Source organism: Diorhabda sublineata, chromosome 6, assembly GCF_026230105.1.
Source record: "Diorhabda sublineata isolate icDioSubl1.1 chromosome 6, icDioSubl1.1, whole genome shotgun sequence".
Lineage (NCBI taxonomy): Eukaryota > Metazoa > Arthropoda > Insecta > Coleoptera > Chrysomelidae > Diorhabda > Diorhabda sublineata.
Window position 1 is genome coordinate 35596441 of NC_079479.1, and position 24654 is coordinate 35621094.

Here is a 24654-nt window from a genome sequence, read left to right on the forward strand (position 1 = left end):
GGTGCATAGAAACACACTTTCTAAATTTCAAAGTCATAACGAAATTTCCACAACTCCTCCGGGTATGTACATAACCTCCAATATATAAATTGATAATTATCATAATTAAAAAAATATATATACGAAAAAGCTTTTTTTTCCTTACTTAGGAAATATTTACAAAGTGATCGGAAAAATACAGAACAAAAAAATATAATTACGTTATGACTTTGTGTTTTTTTTTTCGATTTCATGCTGTATAACGACTGAAAGGTGTCCCGTTTTAAAAACAATCGAATCAGCGCTTCTAGCGTCAACATTATCTAAATATTATTTGGATTGATTTAAAACAAAAACACTTTAAGCCATCACAAAAAAAAATATCACAAAATTAGAAAACTACAGCACGAGATTTACGAATCTACCGCAGAAGAATAAAGATTGCAATTTTCGGTGTACTTAACTACATTTAATAATGATAAAAATCGTTTTATAAACCCCCTTCGTTAATACCACTTCTCGAAATGTGATTTCCAACCGTAGAAGTACCAAAAGGTCCCTCGACTACAACCAGACTTGAAATTATTAAAATTGAAGCAACTAGTCCCCAACAGGTAGCAGAAAAATCGAATAACTTCATTGAGTAAACAGAAAGTTTGTTTCGAAAGTCCCCAATGTTATCCAGACCTAACATCATGTGATTGATAACCGTGGAGATTTATAAATGATCATATGAGTCTATAAGGACTAGTAGTTGTCGTACCAAAACCAAGAAACATAATTGAGACAACTATTTCAGTAATTCTACCTCTTTTGGCTCTTCTAGTCCTCCATTTGGTTTGTTTTACAAGTCCTCCACGTTCACCCGACCTCAAACCATCTGATTTATAGCTGTGGAGGGTTATAAAGGACCCTATTAGTATACCCGGACTACCAAATGACCAAAGAACAGATCGAGGCGGTTTCTAGATCAAATATTGAATGCTTGACATGATTTTTTGAACCGACACTTTCTATTTTTGCTTTTCAATTATTTCCAGCGTCCCATTTGGTAGAAGATACTTTCCAATAACTTCTTTAATCGCTACTAGTTAGGTTTAGATTGGCTCCACGTTCACCAGACCTCAAACCATCTGATTTATAGCTGTGGAGGGTTATAAAGGATCCTATTAGTGTACCCGGACTACCAAATGACCAAAGAACAGATCGAGGCGGTTTCTAGATCAAATATTGAATGCTTGACATGATTTTTTGTACCGTCACTTTCTATTTTTGCTTTTCAATTATTTCCAGCGTCTCATTTGGTAGAAGATACTTTCCAATAACTTCTTTAATCGCTACTAGTTAGGTTTAGATTGGCTCCACGTTCACCAGACCTCAAACCATCTGATTTATAGCTGTGGAGGGTTATAAAGGATCCTATTAGTGTACCCGGACTACCAAATGACCCAAAATAGTTAGGTTAGGTTGGGGTCTTCTAAGGGTATCTGAACTACCAAACGACCTACTCATATTAAAAAAAAACGATGGGAGCAGTCGCTGGTTCAAATGTTTATATACTCCTTTTGCTCTAAAGCTGTTTTTTGTCTCTAATTTAGTGGTAGTTCTTTTGGTGGTAACAGGGCGTCCACGTTAACCGGCTTTCACACCAAGTGGTTTTCGGTACGACAAATAAGGGTTGGTCTTAGTAAATATTACACCCAGTATACGATTATATTGAAAAATTAAATTTTCTTTATTCTTCTCGGACATTCGTCGCCCTATAAAGTGGATAATTTTTTTTGCTAGATATTTACAATGAACTTCCTCACAAGAGTTTGCGTTAATTGGTGTACATAATAGTTGCTAAAAAAGCGCTATAGCTATAATTTTTTTTTTTATTAGTTTTTTATTTTCTTTGAAATTTTCAAAATTTTCCATATCATTCAATATTCAATTCGAAGTAACTTAATATTTCAATTTTTACGTTTGTCTCTTATACAAAACGGTGTTTACATAGAAAAGTGACTGGGTCAGACCCTAGATTTACGCAAATCGAGTGTACTTAAAATTATTTATTTATAATAAAGTCAATAGAGGCACTAAGCAACGATAAAAAATAAAATTTTAAAAAAACAATCGGTTATTCAGACTTTGTTTTTTTGTATCTCCGGGGTCCGAGCCTGTTATATGTACAAATAAACGATGCGGGCTTAAAAAAAACTAAAAAAAGGGGGGGAACATGCTCTCGAGAGAAAAAAATGCTTCTCTACCCATATAAAATGCGTGACTTCACGTTTTTTTTTTTATATAATATATACATACATATCACATTCCTATCGCTCGTTTCTTTTAACGCGCATGAGGCAATCGAAAGTAGTTCAAACGCCGCTCGACCGTCGTCCCCTCTAGAAAAATCGATTTTTACCTGTCCTGTTGATTTTCGTTACGTTGCGTTACGTCCGGCAACTCGACCGGAGAATTTTCGTTACTTTGCGTTATAGTTTGCTGTTGTTGTTCGCCCTGTTGGGGCTCCTCTTGATTCGAGGAATGCTCGTCGACTAGATCGTCGTCTTCCCTTTCCGTTTCCGGCATAAGTTCCAATGCTTTTTCCAACGTTTTCCGCGCGCTGTTCGATCTACGGCAAAATTCAGTTTGAAACACATCAGACGCCACATTTACCGTCCGGTTTACCTTTCCAAGAAGTACCCGTTGGAGTTTTCGTTGCTCTGCGCCGGCGGGGACCACGTGTTGTAAGTGTACTGAGTGTTCGGGGGGTACTTCCTGTCCAATTCGTCTTGTAGCCACGCGACTGCCGACGCCCACGAACGCCTCACGTCCGCTTGCCGCATCAATATTGTTTGAGCCGCCGGACACCGATTGAATAAGGCGACCATGCATTTTATACATTGATACGCTCGTTTTTGGTAGTGGTTCTTGGCGCGGATTATCGTTTCCAAAAGACCTTCGCGTTCGTCCGGTACCCCTGCAAATATCCAAATTTACTATCAGCCCGGGTCAATATTTGTCCGCTTACCTTTGATGGCGTTGTGGATTCTATGGGTCTGCCAAGAATCTTCGATCAACAATATCGATAATAAAATTTCTATGTGATGTCGAAGTTCTTGGCAATAGGCGTAAGCTATTTGCCACAATAATTCGGTTAGAACGGTTCTGGAAAAATGGGGGTTCTCCCACGAACAGAACTGCAAAAATTTGATGGCGTCGTCGGTCAGATTGGTATCTTCGATCACTTTCTTGATATAACTGAAACCAAAACGAAAATATTGATAAGTAAAACTTGGATAACCGGTCAATCAAAAACAAAACCCCTTCTGATAAATAAACGAGATCAAAAACTTCTGAAAAGCGTTCGAGAGCCGCAGCCAACTCATGAAGATAATACGAATAGAGAATAGAGCAGAGCAGCTTTCAAATCCATTACAGATGAATCTTTATCGAAAAAGATTTTTTTTTGGACTCCTAGATGACCTTTAAAAAGTTAATCGGGCTAAAAGGCTAAGACCTTTTAACGTCACTAGCTGTAAGGCTCGCCCAAGTTTTGTAACCGATGACCTGGTCTACAATTTCTCCCTTTTCCATTCGCCAGCGGCTTCCTGGATTGTCAGTGGTGTCTATAGAATGAAGTTAGCAACTTAAATGACCGTATCCAGTCAAAAGTCTAGTCACCAATCGAATTCGCGCTTGTTTAAGTGGAGCAGATGATCGGTTAGACACGCGGGAAGCTCCTTCTTTGTATGTCTTAGCTTGTATCATGTCAAATGTTTCCGTGTATCCACCAGCGACATCCTGGAATTGTCAATGGTGTCTATAGAATGAAGTTAGCAACTTAAATGACCGTATCCAGTCAAAAGTCTAGTCACCAATCGAATTCGCGCTTGTTTAAGTGGAGCAGATGATCGGTTAGACATGCGGGAAGCTCCTTCTTTGTATGTCTTAGCTTGTATCATGTCAAATGTTTCCGTGTATCCACCAGCGACATCCTGGAATTGTCAATGGTGTCTATAGAATGAAGTTAGCAACTTAAATGACCGTATCCAGTCAAAAGTCTAGTCACCAATCGAATTCGCGCTTGTTTAAGTGGAGCAGATGATCGGTTAGACATGCGGGAAGCTCCTTCTTTGTATGTCTTAGCTTGTATCATGTCAAATGTTTCCGTGTATCCACCAGCGACATCCCGGAATTGTCAATGGTGTCTATAGAATGAAGTTAGCAACTTAAATGACCGTATCCAGTCAAAAGTCTAGTCACCAATCGAATCCGCGCTTGTCTAAGTGGAGCAGATGATCGGTTAGACACGCGGGAGGCTCCTTCTTTGTATGTCTTGGCTTGTATCATGTCAAATGTTTCCGTGTATCCACCAGCGACATCCTGGAATTGTCAATGGTGTCTATAGAATGAAGTTAGCAACTTAAATGACCGTATCCAGTCAAAAGTCTAGTCACCAATCGAATTCGCGCTTGTTTAAGTGGAGCAGATGATCGGTTAGACATGCGGGAAGCTCCTTCTTTGTATGTCTTAGCTTGTATCATGTCAAATGTTTCCGTGTATCCACCAGCGACATCCTGGAATTGTCAATGGTGTCTATAGAATGAAGTTAGCAACTTAAATGACCGTATCCAGTCAAAAGTCTAGTCACCAATCGAATTCGCGCTTGTTTAAGTGGAGCAGATGATCGGTTAGACATGCGGGAAGCTCCTTCTTTGTATGTCTTAGCTTGTATCATGTCAAATGTTTCCGTGTATCCACCAGCGACATCCTGGAATTGTCAATGGTGTCTATAGAATGAAGTTAGCAACTTAAATGACCGTATCCAGTCAAAAGTCTAGTCACCAATCGAATCCGCGCTTGTCTAAGTGGAGCAGATGATCGGTTAGACATGCGGGAAGCTCCTTCTTTGTATGTCTTAGCTTGTATCATGTCAAATGTTTCCGTGTATCCACCAGCGACATCCCGGAATTGTCAATGGTGTCTATAGAATGAAGTTAGCAACTTAAATGACCGTATCCAGTCAAAAGTCTAGTCACCAATCGAATCCGCGCTTGTCTAAGTGGAGCAGATGATCGGTTAGACACGCGGGAGGCTCCTTCTTTGTATGTCTTGGCTTGTATCATGTCAAATGTTTCCGTGTATCCACCAGCGACATCCCGGAATTGTCAATGGTGTCTATAGAATGAAGTTAGCAACTTAAATGACCGTATCCAGTCAAAAGTCTAGTCACCAATCGAATTCGCGCTTGTTTAAGTGGAGCAGATGATCGGTTAGACATGCGGGAAGCTCCTTCTTTGTATGTCTTAGCTTGTATCATGTCAAATGTTTCCGTGTCTCCACCAGCGGCATCCTGGAATTGTCAATGGTGTCTATAGAATGAAGTTAGCAACTTAAATGACCGTATCCAGTCAAAAGGCAAGTCACCAGACGAATTCGCGCTTGTTTAAGTGGAGCAGATGATCGGTTAGACATGCGGGAAGCTCCTTCTTTGTATGTCTTAGCTTGTATCATGTCAAATGTTTCCGTGTCTCCACCAGCGGCATCCTGGAATTGTCAATGGTGTCTATAGAATGAAGTTAGCAACTTAAATGACCGTATTCAGTCAAAAGGCAAGTCACCAATCGAATTCGCGCTTGTTTAAGTGGAGCAGATGATCGGTTAGACATGCGGGAAGCTCCTTCTTTGTATGTCTTAGCTTGTATCATGTCAAATGTTTCCGTGTCTCCACCAGCGGCATCCTGGAATTGTCAATGGTGTCTATAGAATGAAGTTAGCAACTTAAATGACCGTATTCAGTCAAAAGGCAAGTCACCAATCGAATTCGCGCTTGTTTAAGTGGAGCAGATGATCGGTTAGACATGCGGGAAGCTCCTTCTTTGTATGTCTTAGCTTGTATCATGTCAAATGTTTCCGTGTATCCACCAGCGACATCCTGGAATTGTCAATGGTGTCTATAGAATGAAGTTAGCAACTTAAATGACCGTATCCAGTCAAAAGTCTAGTCACCAATCGAATTTGCGGTTGTTTAAGTGGAGCAGATGATCGGTTAGACACGCGGGAAGCTCCTTCTTTGTATGTCTTGGCTTGTATCATGTCAAATGTTTCCGTGTATCCACCAGCGACATCCCGGAATTGTCAATGGTGTCTATAGAATGAAGTTAGCAACTTAAATGACCGTATCCAGTCAAAAGTCTAGTCACCAATCGAATCCGCGCTTGTCTAAGTGGAGCAGATGATCGGTTAGACACGCGGGAGGCTCCTTCTTTGTATGTCTTGGCTTGTATCATGTCAAATGTTTCCGTGTATCCACCAGCGACATCCCGGAATTGTCAATGGTGTCTATAGAATGAAGTTAGCAACTTAAATGACCGTATCCAGTCAAAAGTCTAGTCACCAATCGAATCCGCGCTTGTCTAAGTGGAGCAGATGATCGGTTAGACACGCGGGAGGCTCCTTCTTTGTATGTCTTGGCTTGTATCATGTCAAATGTTTCCGTGTATCCACCAGCGACATCCCGGAATTGTCAATGGTGTCTATAGAATGAAGTTAGCAACTTAAATGACCGTATCCAGTCAAAAGTCTAGTCACCAATCGAATTCGCGCTTGTTTAAGTGGAGCAGATGATCGGTTAGACATGCGGGAAGCTCCTTCTTTGTATGTCTTAGCTTGTATCATGTCAAATGTTTCCGTGTCTCCACCAGCGGCATCCTGGAATTGTCAATGGTGTCTATAGAATGAAGTTAGCAACTTAAATGACCGTATCCAGTCAAAAGGCAAGTCACCAGACGAATTTGCGGTTGTTTAAGTGGAGCAGATGATCGGTTAGACATGCGGGAAGCTCCTTCTTTGTATGTCTTAGCTTGTATCATGTCAAATGTTTCCGTGTCTCCACCAGCGGCATCCTGGAATTGTCAATGGTGTCTATAGAATGAAGTTAGCAACTTAAATGACCGTATTCAGTCAAAAGGCAAGTCACCAATCGAATTCGCGCTTGTTTAAGTGGAGCAGATGATCGGTTAGACATGCGGGAAGCTCCTTCTTTGTATGTCTTAGCTTGTATCATGTCAAATGTTTCCGTGTCTCCACCAGCGGCATCCTGGAATTGTCAATGGTGTCTATAGAATGAAGTTAGCAACTTAAATGACCGTATTCAGTCAAAAGGCAAGTCACCAGTCGAATTCGCGCTTGTTTAAAAGCAGTAGATGATTGGTGCGGATAGCCAGAGGCCTTTTCTTCGTGTATCTAAGCTTGTATCGTGTCAGGTGTTTCCTAACCTATCCTTAGATTTCGTCCTGCGAACTAAGGAACGTAGCGGCTACACCAAAAATGAGTTTTAGGGTTAATGGTGGTTTTGGCGGCTTTGCTGTTTGATCGAATTGAGACAACAGCTTGAAAATTGGATAAATATGTATAAATTCAGTTTCCTCGGCCGCCATTTTGATCTTTCCAAATTTGAAAACAACAACCTTCTCAAAAACATTCCCTCTATATTTCATTGGATATTTTTACAATATTCTCACAATTTTGATGCTCACGATTATTTTGTACAAGCGGAAACGAAAGAGATATCACCGGGAAAGACTTTCGAGTGTCCTAACCTACAAAATTTATCGGAAATTATTAAATTCTTGTATTGGGGTCGATTAATTATCGAAAATAATCACAAATCAACTCACGTAGTCCTATTGAAGAGAATATCGGCCGCTTGCGAGGATATCGGCATGATATAATCTTGTATAGTAGGATCTTTGTAGGGATTTGGTAAGACCGGTCCCCCGTTACTACTCTGGCATTTACTGCTCACATCACAGCATCGAATCAAACACGAAACCAACTGATTTAGTTTACCCAATTCGGTGAATTGGTACTTAATAGCCGGACCGGGACCTTCGTCGATCGCCACCATCATAAAAGTCGCCGGAACGTTCATCCTCAACAACTGAGTTTTTTCTTGAACACCTAAAACAAACGAACGCCAATTTCATACCGCACACTTCGGGAGGAAGGGGTGGGGTGGTTTGGGGTAATACTCACCTTGATTGGCGTACATATGAAAAACTGTACAGTAATGGGGTAAATGTCGACCGTGTTCGCTAACTTCCCTTTGTAAAAGACTAAGTAACGCCCATAGTATATGGTCGCTCAACGAGCCGGTGGTATCGTTGTTATTGAACGCGGCGGGCGGCGGCGAAGGGCCGTCGTTAATCGAAAAATGAGCCAACAGCACGACGATTTTGATGAACGCCGAACGGACTTCGCTGCTCGGACAGGTCAATAGATATTCGCAGAAGCGACTCATGTGGTTGAATAGCATATTGTGCGCGAACCAGGATCTTATCACCGGCGAGGTACGCAAGTGCAGACATAATACGTCGCACCTAAAATTAGTTTAGCGTCATTTAACGGAGGTTATAGGTTATTCGTGTTATAAAAATAATTACCATTCCATAGCGGGTCCCCTGAGGTTCTTCTTCGTATGCCACCCGGTGTGGAAAAGGAAATGACTGACTAGTTGAACACTGAGCAGATACTGTTGCTCTAATTGGTCATTCGGTAACGGTTGACTGAGCCTCGTATTACCTTGGGCCGAACTGGTCGCTAATTTTCTTATAAACGCGAAATATTCCAATGAAAATTGGCTCCTATGATGCAGAAATTTGATATTTTGTTTCCTTATGCTATTTTCTATCGCCACTGGCATTTTCAAATGGGTTTCTTTCCTAGTACCAGCTGGAAAACAACCAAAACCGAAGGTTATACAATTGTGTGTCGGTGTAACAGTGCAGACTGAGGTTTTTGAAAAAAGATTTTCGAGAAAATCGGGACGAATTATCGATAAAAAGAACGTAGAAGGGGTAATGGACGGTGGAAAAAGAAGAAGGTCCTACCAGCAGAGTAACTGTAAATATTTTAACGACCTAATTAGAAGGAAGAGAAAACTTGAGGATCTACTAGATACTAGTTCGACCAGTATGACCGATAGGTGTTAAATTCGATGAATATGGCCAGTAGAGGATCAAAAGAATGGAAAACAATGTGATTTGAAGAATGTATGGGACAATTTGGAGTAGTAGAGTCCAAATCCCAAAGATTCCGTTATTTCGGAAACATTTGATGGATAGGAGCCAGGATAACAAAGAAAATCTTTGCTACCATGAAAAACCGAGGTCCTGATGACAGGACGCTTTATCGAAATTTGTCAAAAATCTATTCGAACCATAGACATTTCGATTACTTTCGCCATTCTTCTTTTTTTTTAAGCTAAATTCAATTTTCAGAAGACACTAATTTGAATTTTCGATGGGCTTTGTTGACATTTGTCAAAAATCGATTCGAATCAGAGATAATTCTTTTAGTTTCGATTCTTCTTGGTTTTATCGGGAGAATTTTCGATTGCTTTAATGAAATTTGTCAAAAATCGATTAGAATCATAAAAATATTTCGATTACTTTCCGATTCTTCCGTTTTTTAAAGAATTTTCGATGGGCTTTGTTGACATTTGTCAAAAATCGATTCGAATCAGAGATAATTCTTTTAGTTTCGATTCTTCTTTCATTTTCGAGAGAATTTTCGATTGCTTTAATGAAATTTGTCAAAAATCGATTAGAATCATAAAAATATTTCGATTACTTTCCGATTCTTCGGTTTTTTAAAGAATTTTCGATGGGCTTTGTTGACATTTGTCAAAAATCGATTCGAATCAGAGATAATTCTTTTAGTTTCGATTCTTCTTGGTTTTATCGGGAGAATTTTCGATTGCTTTAATGAAATTTGTCAAAAATCGATTAGAATCATAAAAATATTTCGATTACTTTCCGATTCTTCCGTTTTTTAAAGAATTTTCGATGGGCTTTGTTGACATTTGTCAAAAATCGATTCGAATCAGAGATAATTCTTTTAGTTTCGATTCTTCTTTCATTTTCGAGAGAATTTTCGATTGCTTTAATGAAATTTGTCAAAAATCGATTAGAATCATAAAAATATTTCGATTACTTTCCGATTCTTCCGTTTTTTAAAGAATTTTCGATGGGCTTTGTTGACATTTGTCAAAAATCGATTCGAATGATGGGGATTTCGATTACTTTCCGATTCTTCTTTCATTTTCGAGAGAATTTTCGATTGCTTTAATGAAATTTGTCAAAAATCGATTAGAATCATAAAAATATTTCGATTACTTTCCGATTCTTCCGTTTTTTAAAGAATTTTCGATGGGCTTTGTTGACATTTGTCAAAAATCGATTCGAATGATGGGGATTTCGATTACTTTCCGATTCTTCTTTCATTTTCGAGAGAATTTTCGATTGCTTTAATGAAATTTGTCAAAAATCGATTAGAATCATAAAAATATTTCGATTACTTTCCGATTCTTCCGTTTTTTAAAGAATTTTCGATGGGCTTTGTTGACATTTGTCAAAAATCGATTCGAATGATGGGGATTTCGATTACTTTCCGATTCTTCTTTCATTTTCGAGAGAATTTTCGATTGCTTTAATGAAATTTGTCAAAAATCGATTAGAATCATAAAAATATTTCGATTACTTTCCGATTCTTCTTCTTATTTTGAAGAATTTCCCATTCATTTCCGATTCTTCTTTCATTTTTAAGAGAATTTTCGATTCCTTTATCGACATCTGTCAAAAATCGATTCGAACCATAGACATTGCGATTACTTTCGCCATTCTTCTTTTTTTAAAGCTAAATTCAATTTTCAGAAGACACTAATTTGACCTATCAGGACAAAACACACTGTATAACTACCAGAAAATGATCAACAGATGTATATTTGTGGTAATTAGAGTTAATCGTATCCATATTATAATATTTACGAGACCCCAACGACTTCCTTGGCAGAAGAAGAGAAAAACCTCGATTTCGGTATTTATACGTAATTCCGAGTGATTTAAGGACTTGAAGAGACCAGTTCGAGTCCTGAAAGCATGAGAAACATTCACGGATTTATGGTATCAACTACTAAAATTTCGAGGTTAGAATGAATAAACTATAGTTATAAGCAGCGGAACAGATTTCTTCCTAAAACAATTCAACTCTTTATCATAATTAACGCGAATATAAAAGGAAAACTTGATGAACGATACCCAAAATGTAATAAAATCTTACACATTGTTAACATGTTCATCATCTTCAGAGCGCTCTCTTCTTCAACATCGCGCCTGGTATAAAAGAGCATGTAAGCGTTCCACCACCTTTTCTGTCTCCTGTACGTCGTTCTTTTTAGCATGGGATCGAAAACTTCCCCCATATAATCACCGCCGAAACATTGCACCTTCATTTCTTCATCTTCTCCCATTCGACATTCCGATACGTCGCCGTCGTCGAATTTGTACCATCTTATCTCGCCCGAAAGGTCTCTACTTCTAATATACGAATAGTAATGTCCACCTATAATCAATCGTTTGTTATTATTAATGAGGCTGGTGGTGAATTTGTGAAGGGATGACCTACCGGAAGCTTGTCCGGAATGGACTACGATACCGGAGAGTCGATATTTAGTACAAACATCGCTAGTACTAGGATCTAAATCACAGTCTATAATTTCTCCTTCAATTTTAGCTAAGCCGGATACGGTGTACGGTTCCATGTCCAATTCGCGGGGAAATTCGAAATAATCGTTAAATTTAATAGCGCATACCCGTTCGAAATCGTATTCGAATCGTTTTAATTGGATACCTAATATCGGGGGAAGTTTTTTAACACAAAGTCTCTTAACGGTCACTACTTTTTTCGAACACTTTTCACAGTAGTACGCATCAGCACCCTCTAATAATTCACCTAAAAAATAAAAAAGAAAATTACTGAATTTATTATTACTACACCAGGGTTCATAATTAATTGAAAACGAAATAAATTGTGGGATGAGACCGGTTGGAAAAGGAGGTAAGAAAGGGGTGAGTTTGTAAGGGTGAAAAACGATTTATCTGGATTTCTGGAGAAGCTACAATTTTGGAAAAACTATGGAAAAAAATTGAATAGCAAAATTGTAGGTAATGAAAAGATCTGCAACTTTTTTTATTAACATAACCTCAAAATTTATCTGAAAAATTCAAATAACCAAGTTTTTGGTTTTTATTTTCATCTTCTGAAAAAATATATTGTTTTAAATCACGAAATTTGGTGGAAACTGTCTTTAAATGTCGTAAATACACTATGGTTTTGTCTTTTTTGAAAAAAAATTTGGTTATTTTGATTTTTTACATAAATTTTGAGGTTATGTGAAAAAAGTGTAAATACAAAAGTTGTAGATCTTCCCATTACCTACAAATTTGCTATACGACTTTATTCCATAGAACTTGTAGTTTTTCCGGAAATCAGGAGAAACCGTTTTTTACCCTTAAAAACTCACCCCCCCCCCCCTTACCGTTCCCTACCTCAGATCACCAGTGAATTATTTTCTCCTCTTTTCCAATAGGTTCCATTCTACGATTATTTTTTTCCTCATTTCTTATCATTTATAAAAGTTTTTACCGTGATTTAAACGTTTAAGTGGTTCAAAACAAAATAATGACGGAAAAAGTGTCTTCAAACTTAAAAAAAAAAGTAAAAAAGAAGAAACGGAAGCAGAATTAAATAAAAGTAAAGATAAATGGACATAAATTGACCACGACCTAAATAAAATAGAAAAATGGAGGAACTATTAGAATAATACCGAGCCCGCCATCTATGTCAGAATGTCCAAACTAAACTAAAACAATTAATAAAAAAAAATGGGAAATTAAAAGGAAAAACTAAGTAGGATAAAGTGTACAGTAGAAAATAATCAAAACGAGAATCGATTAGAGAAGAAAAAACGGAATTATTAAAAAAAAAAAAAGTGGAAAACAATGGAAAAGACCAAAAAGGGACGAAAAAAGAAGAATAAAGGTTAAAGAACTGCGTCTAAAGGATCAGAATTCTTATTCGACACTTGAAAATGTAAAAAAGGAAACGAAACAGTTCAAATTATGTATTAAAAATGACAAAATTTCATTTTACCTTTGACATACTGCTCCATCGAATCCGGTAAACTACTGTGATTCCTTATATCTACACTAATTACACTAAAAGGTTCTTCTTTGGAATATCGGTGGGGACATTCTTTACAAATTTTTTGATCCGAATAGGAGCCCCCAAGTATTTTAGACATTATTTGTTCGTGTCCTAACGTCTTTAAAGCTTCGTCTAAACTCTCAACAAGAGACATAAAAAATTCGACGGCGTCCTGTTGCTCCCTTAAATTCACAGGCTCGCCTAAAAATAGAAAAACAAATGAACGCACCACCAGGAAAATGGCCTACATCTATCGAAATTTATCGGTTCGAATAGCCCCCCATTGACTAATAACTCACCTTGAAGTTTGAAATGTCTCCAAAGTCCTCTAGGCACATAATATTGGAGACGCGAACAAGCCAAATGTCCAAAAATCGCTTGGACCTGCTTCAAAATACCGACGTTATAATCTTTCCTATTATCTTCCAAACTATTTCTATCGTCTGTACAATCCACATCCAATTCTAACCGATCTTCCCCGGTAAAATCTTCGTTGGGATCGTTAGCTGCGCCCTCCGCCGCCAATATACCCTCCTTTATACTTTCCACCATGTACAGCTGTTGCAAAACGGAATTCATGTAACAAGTGGCTCCGGCATTTTTTAAACCGACGAATCCCTGAAACGGACGAGGGCCGACCGCCGGAAGGTAATCCCATTCCATAATCGCAGTTTCCGGATCTAAAAATAATTGAATCAATTTATAAAATTTCTCAATTCTTAGTTATTGGAACAATCTACAAGGTTTGAGACAGCGAAGGGTTTAGCACATTTCCTAAAAGTGTGGGAGACAGTACCGAAGGCCCATATCCTTCGGCTCGAACCTTTTGATGTCGCTAGACAAACTGCGAGGCTTGACCAGATGTTTGAAGCGCCCTCGAGCGAAATTTGGACCTTCATTGATGACTTGGTCCACAATTTCTTCCTTTTCCATCCACCAGCGGCGTTCTGGATCGTCAGTGGTCGGCCAAGGAGCCGTTGGACACTTAAGCATTCAGACAGACCCGTCGTGCCCCACCTGACGTTACCAAATGCCGATCAGGCGATTTGGCTTGAACCCCTTAATGTTATGTTATTAGGCTTGTCCAAATGTTTAAATCGCACTTGGTCCGCGGCTTCGTCCTCCTCCGTACACCGACGACATTCCGGATCGTCGCAGATGACAGTGTGCGGTCACTGGTCGGATTTGGTGTCTGTTGAGGCAGAAATTATCATGTACTGTGGTTTAGAAGACGATACTTGGTTCCCAATAAAAAAAGATTCACTTTTGGTTGCACCAAGAAAGAGTTCCGGGGCTTTTGGGGAGTGACCGTGCACCAGAATCTTACAGCCACCATTCACCAGGTTATGTAGGACTCTCTTGCACTCCACTACTAGCCTAGAGTGCAACCTCGCTATTCCAAAACAGTTTGGAAGGCGGTAACTTATTCCCAAAATCGCATATTTTGGAGTATCCTATTAAGAAACCTGCTCCGATTAAGCCATTCATCCTGGAGCCTTGGAATAGGCTTGGAGGCCTCCGAGCCCTTAATATTAATGGTCGTAGACGCCACTTGGTCACTGATCCGAAGGCGGGAGACCCAGTAGGGTCCTACTGGGGACCAAATACGCGGATCCTGTAAGGCGGAGGTGCTGGACTCGGTCCGATTGGACTTTTATCTTTGCTTTAACCGTATATATGAGGATGTATAAAACATAAATGAAGGTTTTCGGTCGGTAGAGACATCCGCCCTCCCTACGAGGAGATGGATTAGTAAATGAAAAGTATTCCCGGTGCCGAAGGGGTAAGAATCATTTATTTGTAGGTCGTATTTATGTCGTTCGGGGTTAATTCCCGTAACTTACCGCTATAAAACATTTCCGTCAACATATTGACTAGCTGTTTGTAGTTCTGCACGCAATTCAAGCACAGAGCTATCAAAAGATCGAAAGCGGCGGCCTGCGTTTGCGGCGTATCGCAAATCGAAATCGCCGGATCTTCGCCCAATTGACCGGTTTTGTTCAATCTCAACATCAATTTGCTGGCGGGAAATAAAAAGTCTTCCAATAATTCTTTGATCAAACTGCCGGATTCGGCGCTACCCAATTCGCATTTTTGTTCGTTGGGTATGAGGAGAAGCAGTTCTTTGGCTAGAAGGATGTGTCCTTCGATGAGTACTTCGTGTTTATCGCGAGCCTTTCGCAACCACGTCACCTAAAAAAATGGTAAAACGATTAAAAATAGTCGACGGAAATGCGTAATTCGAGTAAGTACTAACTTCGTTGGAAAGTAGAGTTTCTACGCCGTTTAAGGGACATCCGGTGAGGTACGCCACGTTAACTAATCTACACAGTAATTGAAAGAATTCGTGAGAAGTGCCGGCGTTTTCCACTACGATAGTGTTAATGAGGGAAAATAGCAGGGGCATTATGAGTTGTAGGGCCAATCTGCTGCCGGCTCCGCAAGAACAAATTATGATCAATTGTTCGGCGGCCGCTACTCTTATAGAAGCGTTCGGATTGACCAGAACCAGATCCGTAACGAAATAAGGCCACCAATTATCTTGATAGAGATGTTGCAGACTGCTCGGATTCAACACGACGGCGGTACTGAGCAATTCTAGGGCTTCCTTGCATAACAGAACATCGTCGTTGACTAGATCCACGGTATTTTTGTTGCAGGCCTCGGATAGGGCGTGTAAATTTTCCAACGAAGCGTTTACCGCGCCCAAATTGTTGCTGCTGGCCGCCCAAACGAGCCGCACCAACGCCAGAGTGGTCGCCAGGTCGGGCAATTCCCAATTCAAGGCTTGACTGAAGAGCGCTTGCGCCTGGCCGGTGTTGCCCGTTTCGGCCACCATGAGCTGGGCCAGACCTTGGGCTAGTTTGATGGACACTTGACGCAGCAACTGAAAAATCGATAATTAGACAAAAAGAAAAAACATAATTGGCGGAATCTTACGTGGTCGGAGTGTCCGGGTACGTTTCTTAGAGCCTGCCTCAAAAAGGTTCCGGGGGTGGTGGCATTCTCGTTGAGGGGTTCGTTTTCGGGCGGGGTGTGGTCTTCGCTTAATCTCACCAGCACGTGCGCCACCGAAGTGAGTATCAATTTACAGATTTTGAGGACGACCAAATAGGCCGATCGTCTGGTCACGTTGTCAGCCGAAGACATGAAATTGTTTTTGGTCAACATCTCGAGGAAAACGTGCGCTTCGCCGGATATTAGAAAATTGTATTGGAATTCGTAACATTTTTCGGAGGTGGCGTCTAAAGCCGGCATCAACATCGAATAAAGAACCTCCAAATTGTAGAGCACCTGAAATTGTTACATCGGTTACAATAGATTCCAAAAATTTTACATTCGCACTAGTTTTTGTTGGTTACTTTGGAATTTTAAGAAATTTCAACCACACCAATTTTGTATATTTAATTGCCCCAAAGTCTTTGGAAGGTGGTACAAATTGGACAGTCTCCTCTCCATCACATGTCCAATGACTGGGGGGACCAAAGCAAAACATAAACGAACCAGTTCCTTGGAGAAATTGATCAGTTTGATGTACAAAATATGGACGTGGGTTGTACAACCGACAAAAAAACTTGTGGACACCCATTTAGATACTGCTTTTGGTACCCCATTTCAAGCAACTCTATTTTTGCAAACTTAATTGCCTCAAAGTCCATGGAAGGTGGTACAAATTGGACAGTCTCCTCTCCATCACATGTCCAATGACTGGGGGGACTAAAGTAAAACATAAACACGCCAGTTCCTTGGAGAAATTGATCAGTTTGATGTACAAAATGTGCACGTGGGTTGTTCAACCGACAAAAAAACTTGTGGACACCCATTTAGATACTGCTTTTGGTACCCCATTTCAAGCAACTCTATTTTTGCAAACTTAATTGCCTCAAAGTCCATGGAAGGTGGTACAAATTGGACAGTCTCCTCTCCATCACATGTCCAATGACTGTGGAGACCAAAGCAAAACATAAACGAACCAGTTCCTTGGAGAAATTGATCAGTTTGATGTACAAAATATGGACGTGGGTTGTACAACCGACAAAAAAACTTGTGGACACCCATTTAGATACTGCTTTTGGTACCCCATTTCAAGCAACTCTATTTTTGCAAACTTAATTGCCTCAAAGTCCATGGAAGGTGGTACAAATTGGACAGTCTCCTCTCCATCACATGTCCAATGACTGTGGAGACCAAAGCAAAACATAAACGAACCAGTTCCTTGGAGAAATTGATCAGTTTGATGTACAAAATATGGACGTGGGTTGTACAACCGACAAAAAAACTTGTGGACACCCATTTAGATACTGCTTTTGGTACCCCATTTCAAGCAACTCTATTTTTGCAAACTTAATTGCCTCAAAGTCCATGGAAGGTGGTACAAATTGGACAGTCTCCTCTCCATCACATGTCCAATGACTGTGGAGACCAAAGCAAAACATAAACGAACCAGTTCCTTGGAGAAATTGATCAGTTTGATGTACAAAATATGGACGTGGGTTGTACAACCGACAAAAAAACTTGTGGACACCCATTTAGATACTGCTTTTGGTACCCCATTTCAAGCAACTCTATTTTTGCAAACTTAATTGCCTCAAAGTCCATGGAAGGTGGTACAAATTGGACAGTCTCCTCTCCATCACATGTCCAATGACTGTGGAGACCAAAGCAAAACATAAACGAACCAGTTCCTTGGAGAAATTGATCAGTTTGATGTACAAAATGTGGACGTGGGTTGTTCAACCGACAAAAAAACTTGTGGACACCCATTTAGATACTGCTTTTGGTACCCCATTTCAAGCAACTCTATTTTTGCAAACTTAATTGCCTCAAAGTCCATGGAAGGTGGTACAAATTGGACAGTCTCCTCTCCATCACATGTCCAATGACTGGGGGGACTAAAGCAAAACATAAACACGCCAGTTCCTTGGAGAAATTGATCAGTTTGATGTACAAAATGTGCACGTGGGTTGTTCAACCGACAAAAAAACTTGTGGACACCCATTTAGATACTGCTTTTGGTACCCCATTTCAAGCAACTCTATTTTTGCAAACTTAATTGCCTCAAAGTCCATGGAAGGTGGTACAAATTGGACAGTCTCCTCTCCATCACATGTCCAATGACTGTGGAGACCAAAGCAAAACATAAACGAACCAGTTCCTTGGAGAAATTGATCAGTTTGATGTACAAAATGTGGACGTGGGTTGTTCAACCGACAAAAAAACTTGTGGATACCCATTTAGATACTGCTTTTGGTACCCCATTTCAAGCAACTCTATTTTTGCAAACTTAATTGCCTCAAAGTTCATGGAAGGTGGTACAAATTGGACAGTCTCCTCTCCATCACATGTCCAATGACTGTGGAGACCAAAGCAAAACATAAACGAACCAGTTCCTTGGAGAAATTGATCAGTTTGATGTACAAAATGTGGACGTGGATCGTTCAACAGACAAAAAAAGCTTGTGGACAACCATACAGCTTCAGCTTTTGGTACCCCATTTCAAGCAACACTATTTTTGCTACAAAATGTATGGAGAGTGGTGCAGATTGGACAGTTTCCTCCCCATTACGTGTTTAGTGAACGGGGTAACCAAAACTAATTATTAACGGCAGTTTTCTGGAGAAAATAATTAGTTTGACGTACAATATGTGGACCAGGGTCGTTTAGCCGAAGAAAAGACTCGTTTAGATACAAACGGTGATCGACTACCTTAAGCAAAAACCCCCAAACTATTATTACGTTACTCCTGCTCCTAATCCTTTCAAAATGAGACCTAATAACATGTATTTGTTCGCACAGGACAACTATTACGATAACCGCGTTTTTTTATCAACCTCCGATAAGCTAAAACGATAATTTTATTACCAAAAGATTGGTAGTTGCCTCGAATGTATTCAGTAATGGTTAATTCCGGGGTTTTCTGTCAATTCCTCGAACCAAGTCAATCGAAACGACAGATTTACGTCCTAGGCGTACTTCATAACGTATATCTTTGAACTTTCGACAACATTCACGCACCACACCATCCCCATACACGCGACGGATTGCTACAGCAGCACGCGTGGCTATAACCCAACGCCGACTGACGTCCGATTGTCAAAAATGTCGGAGTGTGTAGTGCGCCAGATCGCCTACGTCTCTCGTTTCTTCCGCTCGCGCAGTTTGTGCACGGAGAGATCGGAGGTTGAAAAAAAAAAAAAAAAAAAAAAAACGGTTCTCGTAGGTCGATAGAACGTGAACACGGGGCGCAGGGAAGGAAAAATGGAGTGAGAGGCGTGTATATAATTACCTCTGCGGGAGTGGCATTAAAAAACGTATTGTCCATGGTGATATTCTGTTCGCCGGGCGAGGAAAACAATATTTTCAATTTTTCCATGGTCATTATGTCGCAAGGCATCAATTGGAGCAGAGAATGTCCCATATCTCTGAGTAAGGGGAAAGGTAAAGTGCTACCGACGTTCATCAATTGACAAAAGAATTGGGCGTAAAACGGTTGTTGGGCCATCAGAACGCCCGGCAATAAATTTTCGGCTTCGACGTTAGGTCCGTCGTAGGGATGGACGTGAGGCGAAGAAGTCGAACTATCCGAACTACTGTCTTGCGACGACGCCATATTCGAATTAACTTGCACCACTTTGGCGGATATCAACTGAAATTTAACCTCAAATTAATACATGTACCGAAACGTATCGACCGGCATTATTTATATATCGAATTACCATTTTATCTCTGACGGGAATCTGCGACAACAATTTTCTATCTTCGGTCGGTTCGAGCGGTTCCCCGTTAACGAACAATTCCAATTTGCAATGCACGCCCGGTTTGATCCTCCTCAAAATGTATTTTCTCAACGATGCCAGAGTATCGTTCGAATGCGTGTAAAGTTCCAAATCTTCCACTTGCCTATTCGGACTCGAAAATCTGACGACGAGCGTCAAGTGCTTGCCGTGACAGGCCCTGTGCAAGGGGAGTACCTTCCTTTCGCCGACGAAACCATTGTCGCATTCGGCGATATATTCGTGCAGCACTTTCAGCACTCGACATATTTTAACCGCTTCGGCCTTGATGCGATTTTGCAATTGCGCCGAATCGAAATCTTTGTCGTCGCACAAAGTTTTTTGTAATATCGTTAAGGTGTCGTAATGCGCGCGCAACCGATCGTAACATTCCGTTATGTAATTCTCGTGGAAGACCAGCCGCGCCTGCGACAATCTCGCGCCCAAATTAGTGGAAACCTCCTTCAATAATTCGATCGCCCTATTGGCTATATCGTTTTGGCACAAAGTGACCACTTTCCACAGATAATCGAGCCCGATGAGATCGGGATCTTCGGTCAGTAGCGTCCTCCTCTTATATTTCACTTTGCCCTCCTTTATATTGACGGCCTTGAAGAATCGCTCGAAACATTTGATGCCGCTTTCGGTGAGTAATACGGGATCGATTTGTAGTATGTTGTTTTCGAAGAAATCTCGGTTGATGCCCGGATCCAAGTCCGGTTCGTCGCCCATCAATTTCGAGAACCATTTGAAGCAGGCCTCCCTGTCGCTTTGGAATACCGCGTTTTCGGCCAAACACTGCCATATTTGTTTGGCCTGTTCGGCGCACAACCACAACTGTCCGTCTTTGAGGAGGAACCGCAGAAAATTCAATCTCTCTTGCACTTGCAAAGCGTGGCAGTACCTGCCGTCCGGCACGTAAGTTTCGCTCGTCAATTCTCGATTATTCCTATACAATTCCCTCAATTTTTCCATATAAACGCACAAACTGTTGGTAACTTGTATAACAAGCGAATGTTGATTCTGCAATCTTTCGATAACTTCTTGTCGATAGTAGATGTGGTGGGTGCGTTGCGTGTGTCCGCCGTTGGTGTTTTGTTCGTACAAAGTGCAAATTTCACGGATCTGTTTCAAAGCCGGCAGCACCCATTTGTCGCCGTTTTTCAATTCCTCCACGCACTTATCGAGCCAGACGGTTTTTTGGGCGTCGCGCTCCTGCGAACAACTGTAATCTAATATTTTTACGTGCGCCGCCAACGCTTGATCCATTATCTCGGTGGTGACGTCCTCGGCGTGCGCCAGATTCCAGAATAGCGTCAACACTTTGTGCGCCATCACGCCGTCCTTGTCGTCTTCGGCCAAGCGTCGTATCAACTCCAACAGCCGTTCCCTTTGTCTCTTCGAAGCCGACGTCCAATTGTTCTGGAAACATTCGAACAGATGATCCAATTGCTCGGCGCTAAAGTCCCACGCCAATTTCGCCAATAAATCGTGCACGTTCTTCACTATGGCTTCGTGTTTGCCGACTTGGGCCGCCCAAACGGCGTCCAAATCGCGCAAACTCAACGCCCTCTCCTTTATCACGAACCGCAGGATTTTTTCCAATTTTTCCACGTACTGAGGCTGATGCAGCGAATCTCTCAACACTATTTCCAACACTTTATTTTCGTTTATCCATTTGGCCATCCGTTCGGGCGTCAAATATTCCTCCTCGTCCATGCCGTGGTGTCTGTTCGGGTAATAAGTGACGCTGGAAATAACTTTGTTGATCTCGTTCAAGGCGTTCATTTTCCCGTTGAAACTCGATATCTGCAACTGTCTCAATATCATCGTCAATCTGAACCCCTCCAACGTCCTAACCAATTCCTCTTGATTAGGCACTCGCGACGCCAAATTTTTCGACGCTTTTATAATGGCCGAAACGACGTCGCTCTTCTGCTCGTTTTTCGCTTCCTTCTTCAATTCTTCGTCGGTCAATTTATCCAGTATACCCGGTATCATTTCCAATATGGGCAATATGAATTTATCGATGGTGTTCACGGTCAAAAATTCGAAACACAAACCGAACGGCCTCAGCAAAGCGAACACTATGGATATGCTCAAATTTTTCCCGCCTTGGAATCTCTCCAATAGGATCCGGAAGCCCCCCAATTCGCCGAATTTATTTATCAGGTCCACCAGCCACCCTCTGGGGTTTCGTAGGTCGCTCGACGGTCTGGCGAACGTTTCCTCTTCGGATAGATTCGAATTGGGGCCGGCGGTGTCGCTCTGCCGCGACGAATTGAAGCTGTGGAATTTGTTGTTGGGGTTGAGAACCATTGCGAGCAGGTCGAGCAGGGGGAACCAATCGTGGGGTAGTTTGGCGACGCACAGTTCGATCAATTTGAGGCAGTTCTGGTAGATGCAGGCGTGGATGTTCGGTTTCCAACTGGATACGGCGTCGTCGGTTAATATTTTCGTGAACGATATCGTCAGTCCTTCCCTGAAGAACCTCTGACAAGGTTCCGATCTCGTGTCGAGATTTTTTCTCGCCAAATCTATGGATACTTTCAAGAGGCATTCTAATTCTTGATCGGCCAATACCGGCACCACCCAACGCAGATTCGATATTTTTTCATCTAATGAAGCCAATTTATCTTTGGGAAAATCCGGTTCGAAATTTTCATCTTGAATGTCTTCGGCATTGTTTTCGGACGGTCCAGGAGAAGGTCCCTATTAAAATAATTTTGAATTAATTTTTTTTGTATATATTTAAAGTATTAGACGATAACCGCGAGGATGGTCCTAGAAGTACCTGATTTGACCTAGAGATGACGGTAGATACTTCATACCACGTATATTTCAAGTTTGAAGTCACCACGTTGTAAAGTATTTGTTTGGTAGGCAAACTGATCCTCAATCATCGACCAAATGAGGTGACGACTCGAGAAAATCCACAAAAACCATCCATTAAAAATGTTCCAGCTAACAAACATAGTAGGTAGTTCAAAAAGTACAGTACTTCCCATATTAATTGGAAATTGAGAAAGCTGTGCTCACAATTGAACAAAAACAGTGTCGTGGAGATGTTTTTATCCAGTGTTTGGTAACATTTGACACAAATAAAACCAATTTTTTGAGCCGAAACAAAAAAATAATCAAAACAATAGACTAAAAGAGAGAACTGGTTCCAAAAACCGTTCCAGCTGCAGGAAAAATCATAACGTCGGTTTTTTGGGATAATTCAAGCAAAGAAAACAAGCAAAAAATACTTAATTTAGCTAAGAAGAAAGTGTTTAATACACCAGATCACACATCCATTATTGCAACGCCCAAAATGAATGAATTAAAGTTTGATTTGCTACCTAATGCACCCTATTCGCCAAATTTAGCCCCCTCGGATTATTTTCTGTTTCCAGGCTTTAAGAAAAAGTCAAGGATAAGGAGCTTTACGATTCTTATTACAAAATCATCAGAAAAGTGAAAAATGAAGTTAAAATTAATTAATAGTTTGTTTTTTTTTACTTAAAACACTATATCAGTTACCGTGCAATATATATTTACCTGTCAATACCACAATGATATCAAAGACAAAAAGATTAAAACCAAAATTGAAATTTTTCTAGTATGTTAATTTTTTTTCAAGTTTTACTAATAAATAGTATCATTATAATAAAAATTGTGATTATAAAAATATAAATATTAACTACCACTTACGTTATATCAAATCATTTAGTAAATAGTCCCCCTTCATACTTGAAAAAATAGTAAAATTCATAAACGAACGTCTATATTTAATTTTTGGGTATAAAAACGGAATTTTTCCTAGAAATAAATCACTTACTTGTGTATCAACTGTGTCTCCTGTAAGTCCTTGAGTCCTAGTTGCAATAGTCATATTTTGATCTGTCTTCAAATTAACATTGTAGGCTCAACTAGAAAAATGTATAGATTTGAAAATCACCACCAAGGGAAGAACTTTCCAAGTGCAGTACTCGAACAATATGCACTAAACGATATAAGGATAAGTTTATTTTGTAGATAAAGTGATAAAAATGGGAAATTAAAGGTAAATTATAGCTGAAAATAAATGGGAGTGACATAAATGACAGCCTGCGATATAAAGGATTTATCCGAACATTTCTCACCTCTAAATGCATAATTTAACCACTTGTATAAGTATTCGTGGAAACTTAGTATTTAGAAAGTCTATATAATAGTTTTTTATCGCCCGACACCTTTATTATTTGACAGTCGTACGTAAAATCCACCGGCATATACAAAATGGCGCCCCAAAATCAAGAAATAAAATTGTTCTAAAAATATATGTCACTAAATATTATTAACCAAAAAGGAATATATTATTTTTCACATAAGTAAACTACACTATAAGAACTCTTCAAAATCGATTTCTTAAGAAATTCCTAATTGTTGACGTACAGAATTATTTTTACAGGCACGTCGTGATCTTGCAAGTAGAGTTGCCAATACAAATTTATTAGTTTCATTCATTCATTTACTTCTGATGTTTGGTCCAACTGATTCGAGTGTCAACGAATAGTTCCGAAAAAACTGTAGAACACAACTTGTAATAAAAGCCATGGATCTAATAGTACAAGACCATAGAATTCAAATTTTCTAGAGTTTAAAATAATGTCACTTGTCAATTTTACGACAATCTTAAGGACCGAGATAGAGTTAAAAAAAAGCCAAAGACAAAAGATTTTTCCTTTAAATGGAAATGTTGCGCTTCTACTCGAGGACTTTACACGTTTTGAAACAACTACAAAATGCAACATTAAATAACAGCTTTGTTCCTATAGAGGACCTGGTAGTAAAACAACAGCCACAGAATTCTAATTTTCTAAGAGTTGACAGTAATGTCATT

The 24654-nt window shown here is 40.1% G+C and overlaps 1 protein-coding gene across 2 annotated transcripts; it reads right to left on the bottom strand.

Annotated features, from left to right (window-relative positions):
* Positions 1–7: 7 nt before the first annotated feature.
* Positions 8–24275, bottom strand: LOC130446100 (probable ubiquitin carboxyl-terminal hydrolase FAF-X). 2 transcript variants are annotated; one of them, XM_056782165.1, is made up of 17 exons: positions 23915–24275; positions 23611–23701; positions 19731–22499; positions 19301–19660; positions 15955–16308; positions 15272–15901; positions 14859–15207; positions 13314–13694; positions 12961–13215; positions 11434–11760; positions 11089–11370; positions 8412–8700; positions 8005–8348; positions 7647–7929; positions 2996–3225; positions 2653–2944; positions 8–2596 (listed from the first exon to the last, which is right to left on the bottom strand). In XM_056782165.1, exons 2-17 carry the CDS (start codon positions 23662–23664, stop codon positions 2383–2385), a joined length of 7413 nt encoding a protein of 2470 aa, XP_056638143.1. In that variant the 5' UTR covers positions 23665–23701; positions 23915–24275; the 3' UTR covers positions 8–2382. The 2 variants fall into 2 exon arrangements, with proteins under 2 accessions (XP_056638143.1, XP_056638144.1); XM_056782166.1 differs by lacking the exon at positions 23915–24275 and having other exon boundaries at positions 23611–23863.
* Positions 24276–24654: the final 379 nt, after the last annotated feature.

Excerpts from the sequence above, each read along its gene's own strand:
- LOC130446100 (XM_056782165.1), bottom strand. The coding sequence starts at position 23,664 with ATGACTATTGCAACTAGGACTCAAGGACTTACAGGAGACACAGTTGAT. Across the intron at positions 11,761-12,960 it reads GATGGAGCAGTATGTCAAAG|GTGAATTATTAGAGGGTGCT; the intron begins GTAAAATGAAAT and ends TTTATTTTTTAG. Across the intron at positions 2,597-2,652 it reads AACGGGTACTTCTTGGAAAG|ATCGAACAGCGCGCGGAAAA; the intron begins GTAAACCGGACG and ends ATTTTGCCGTAG.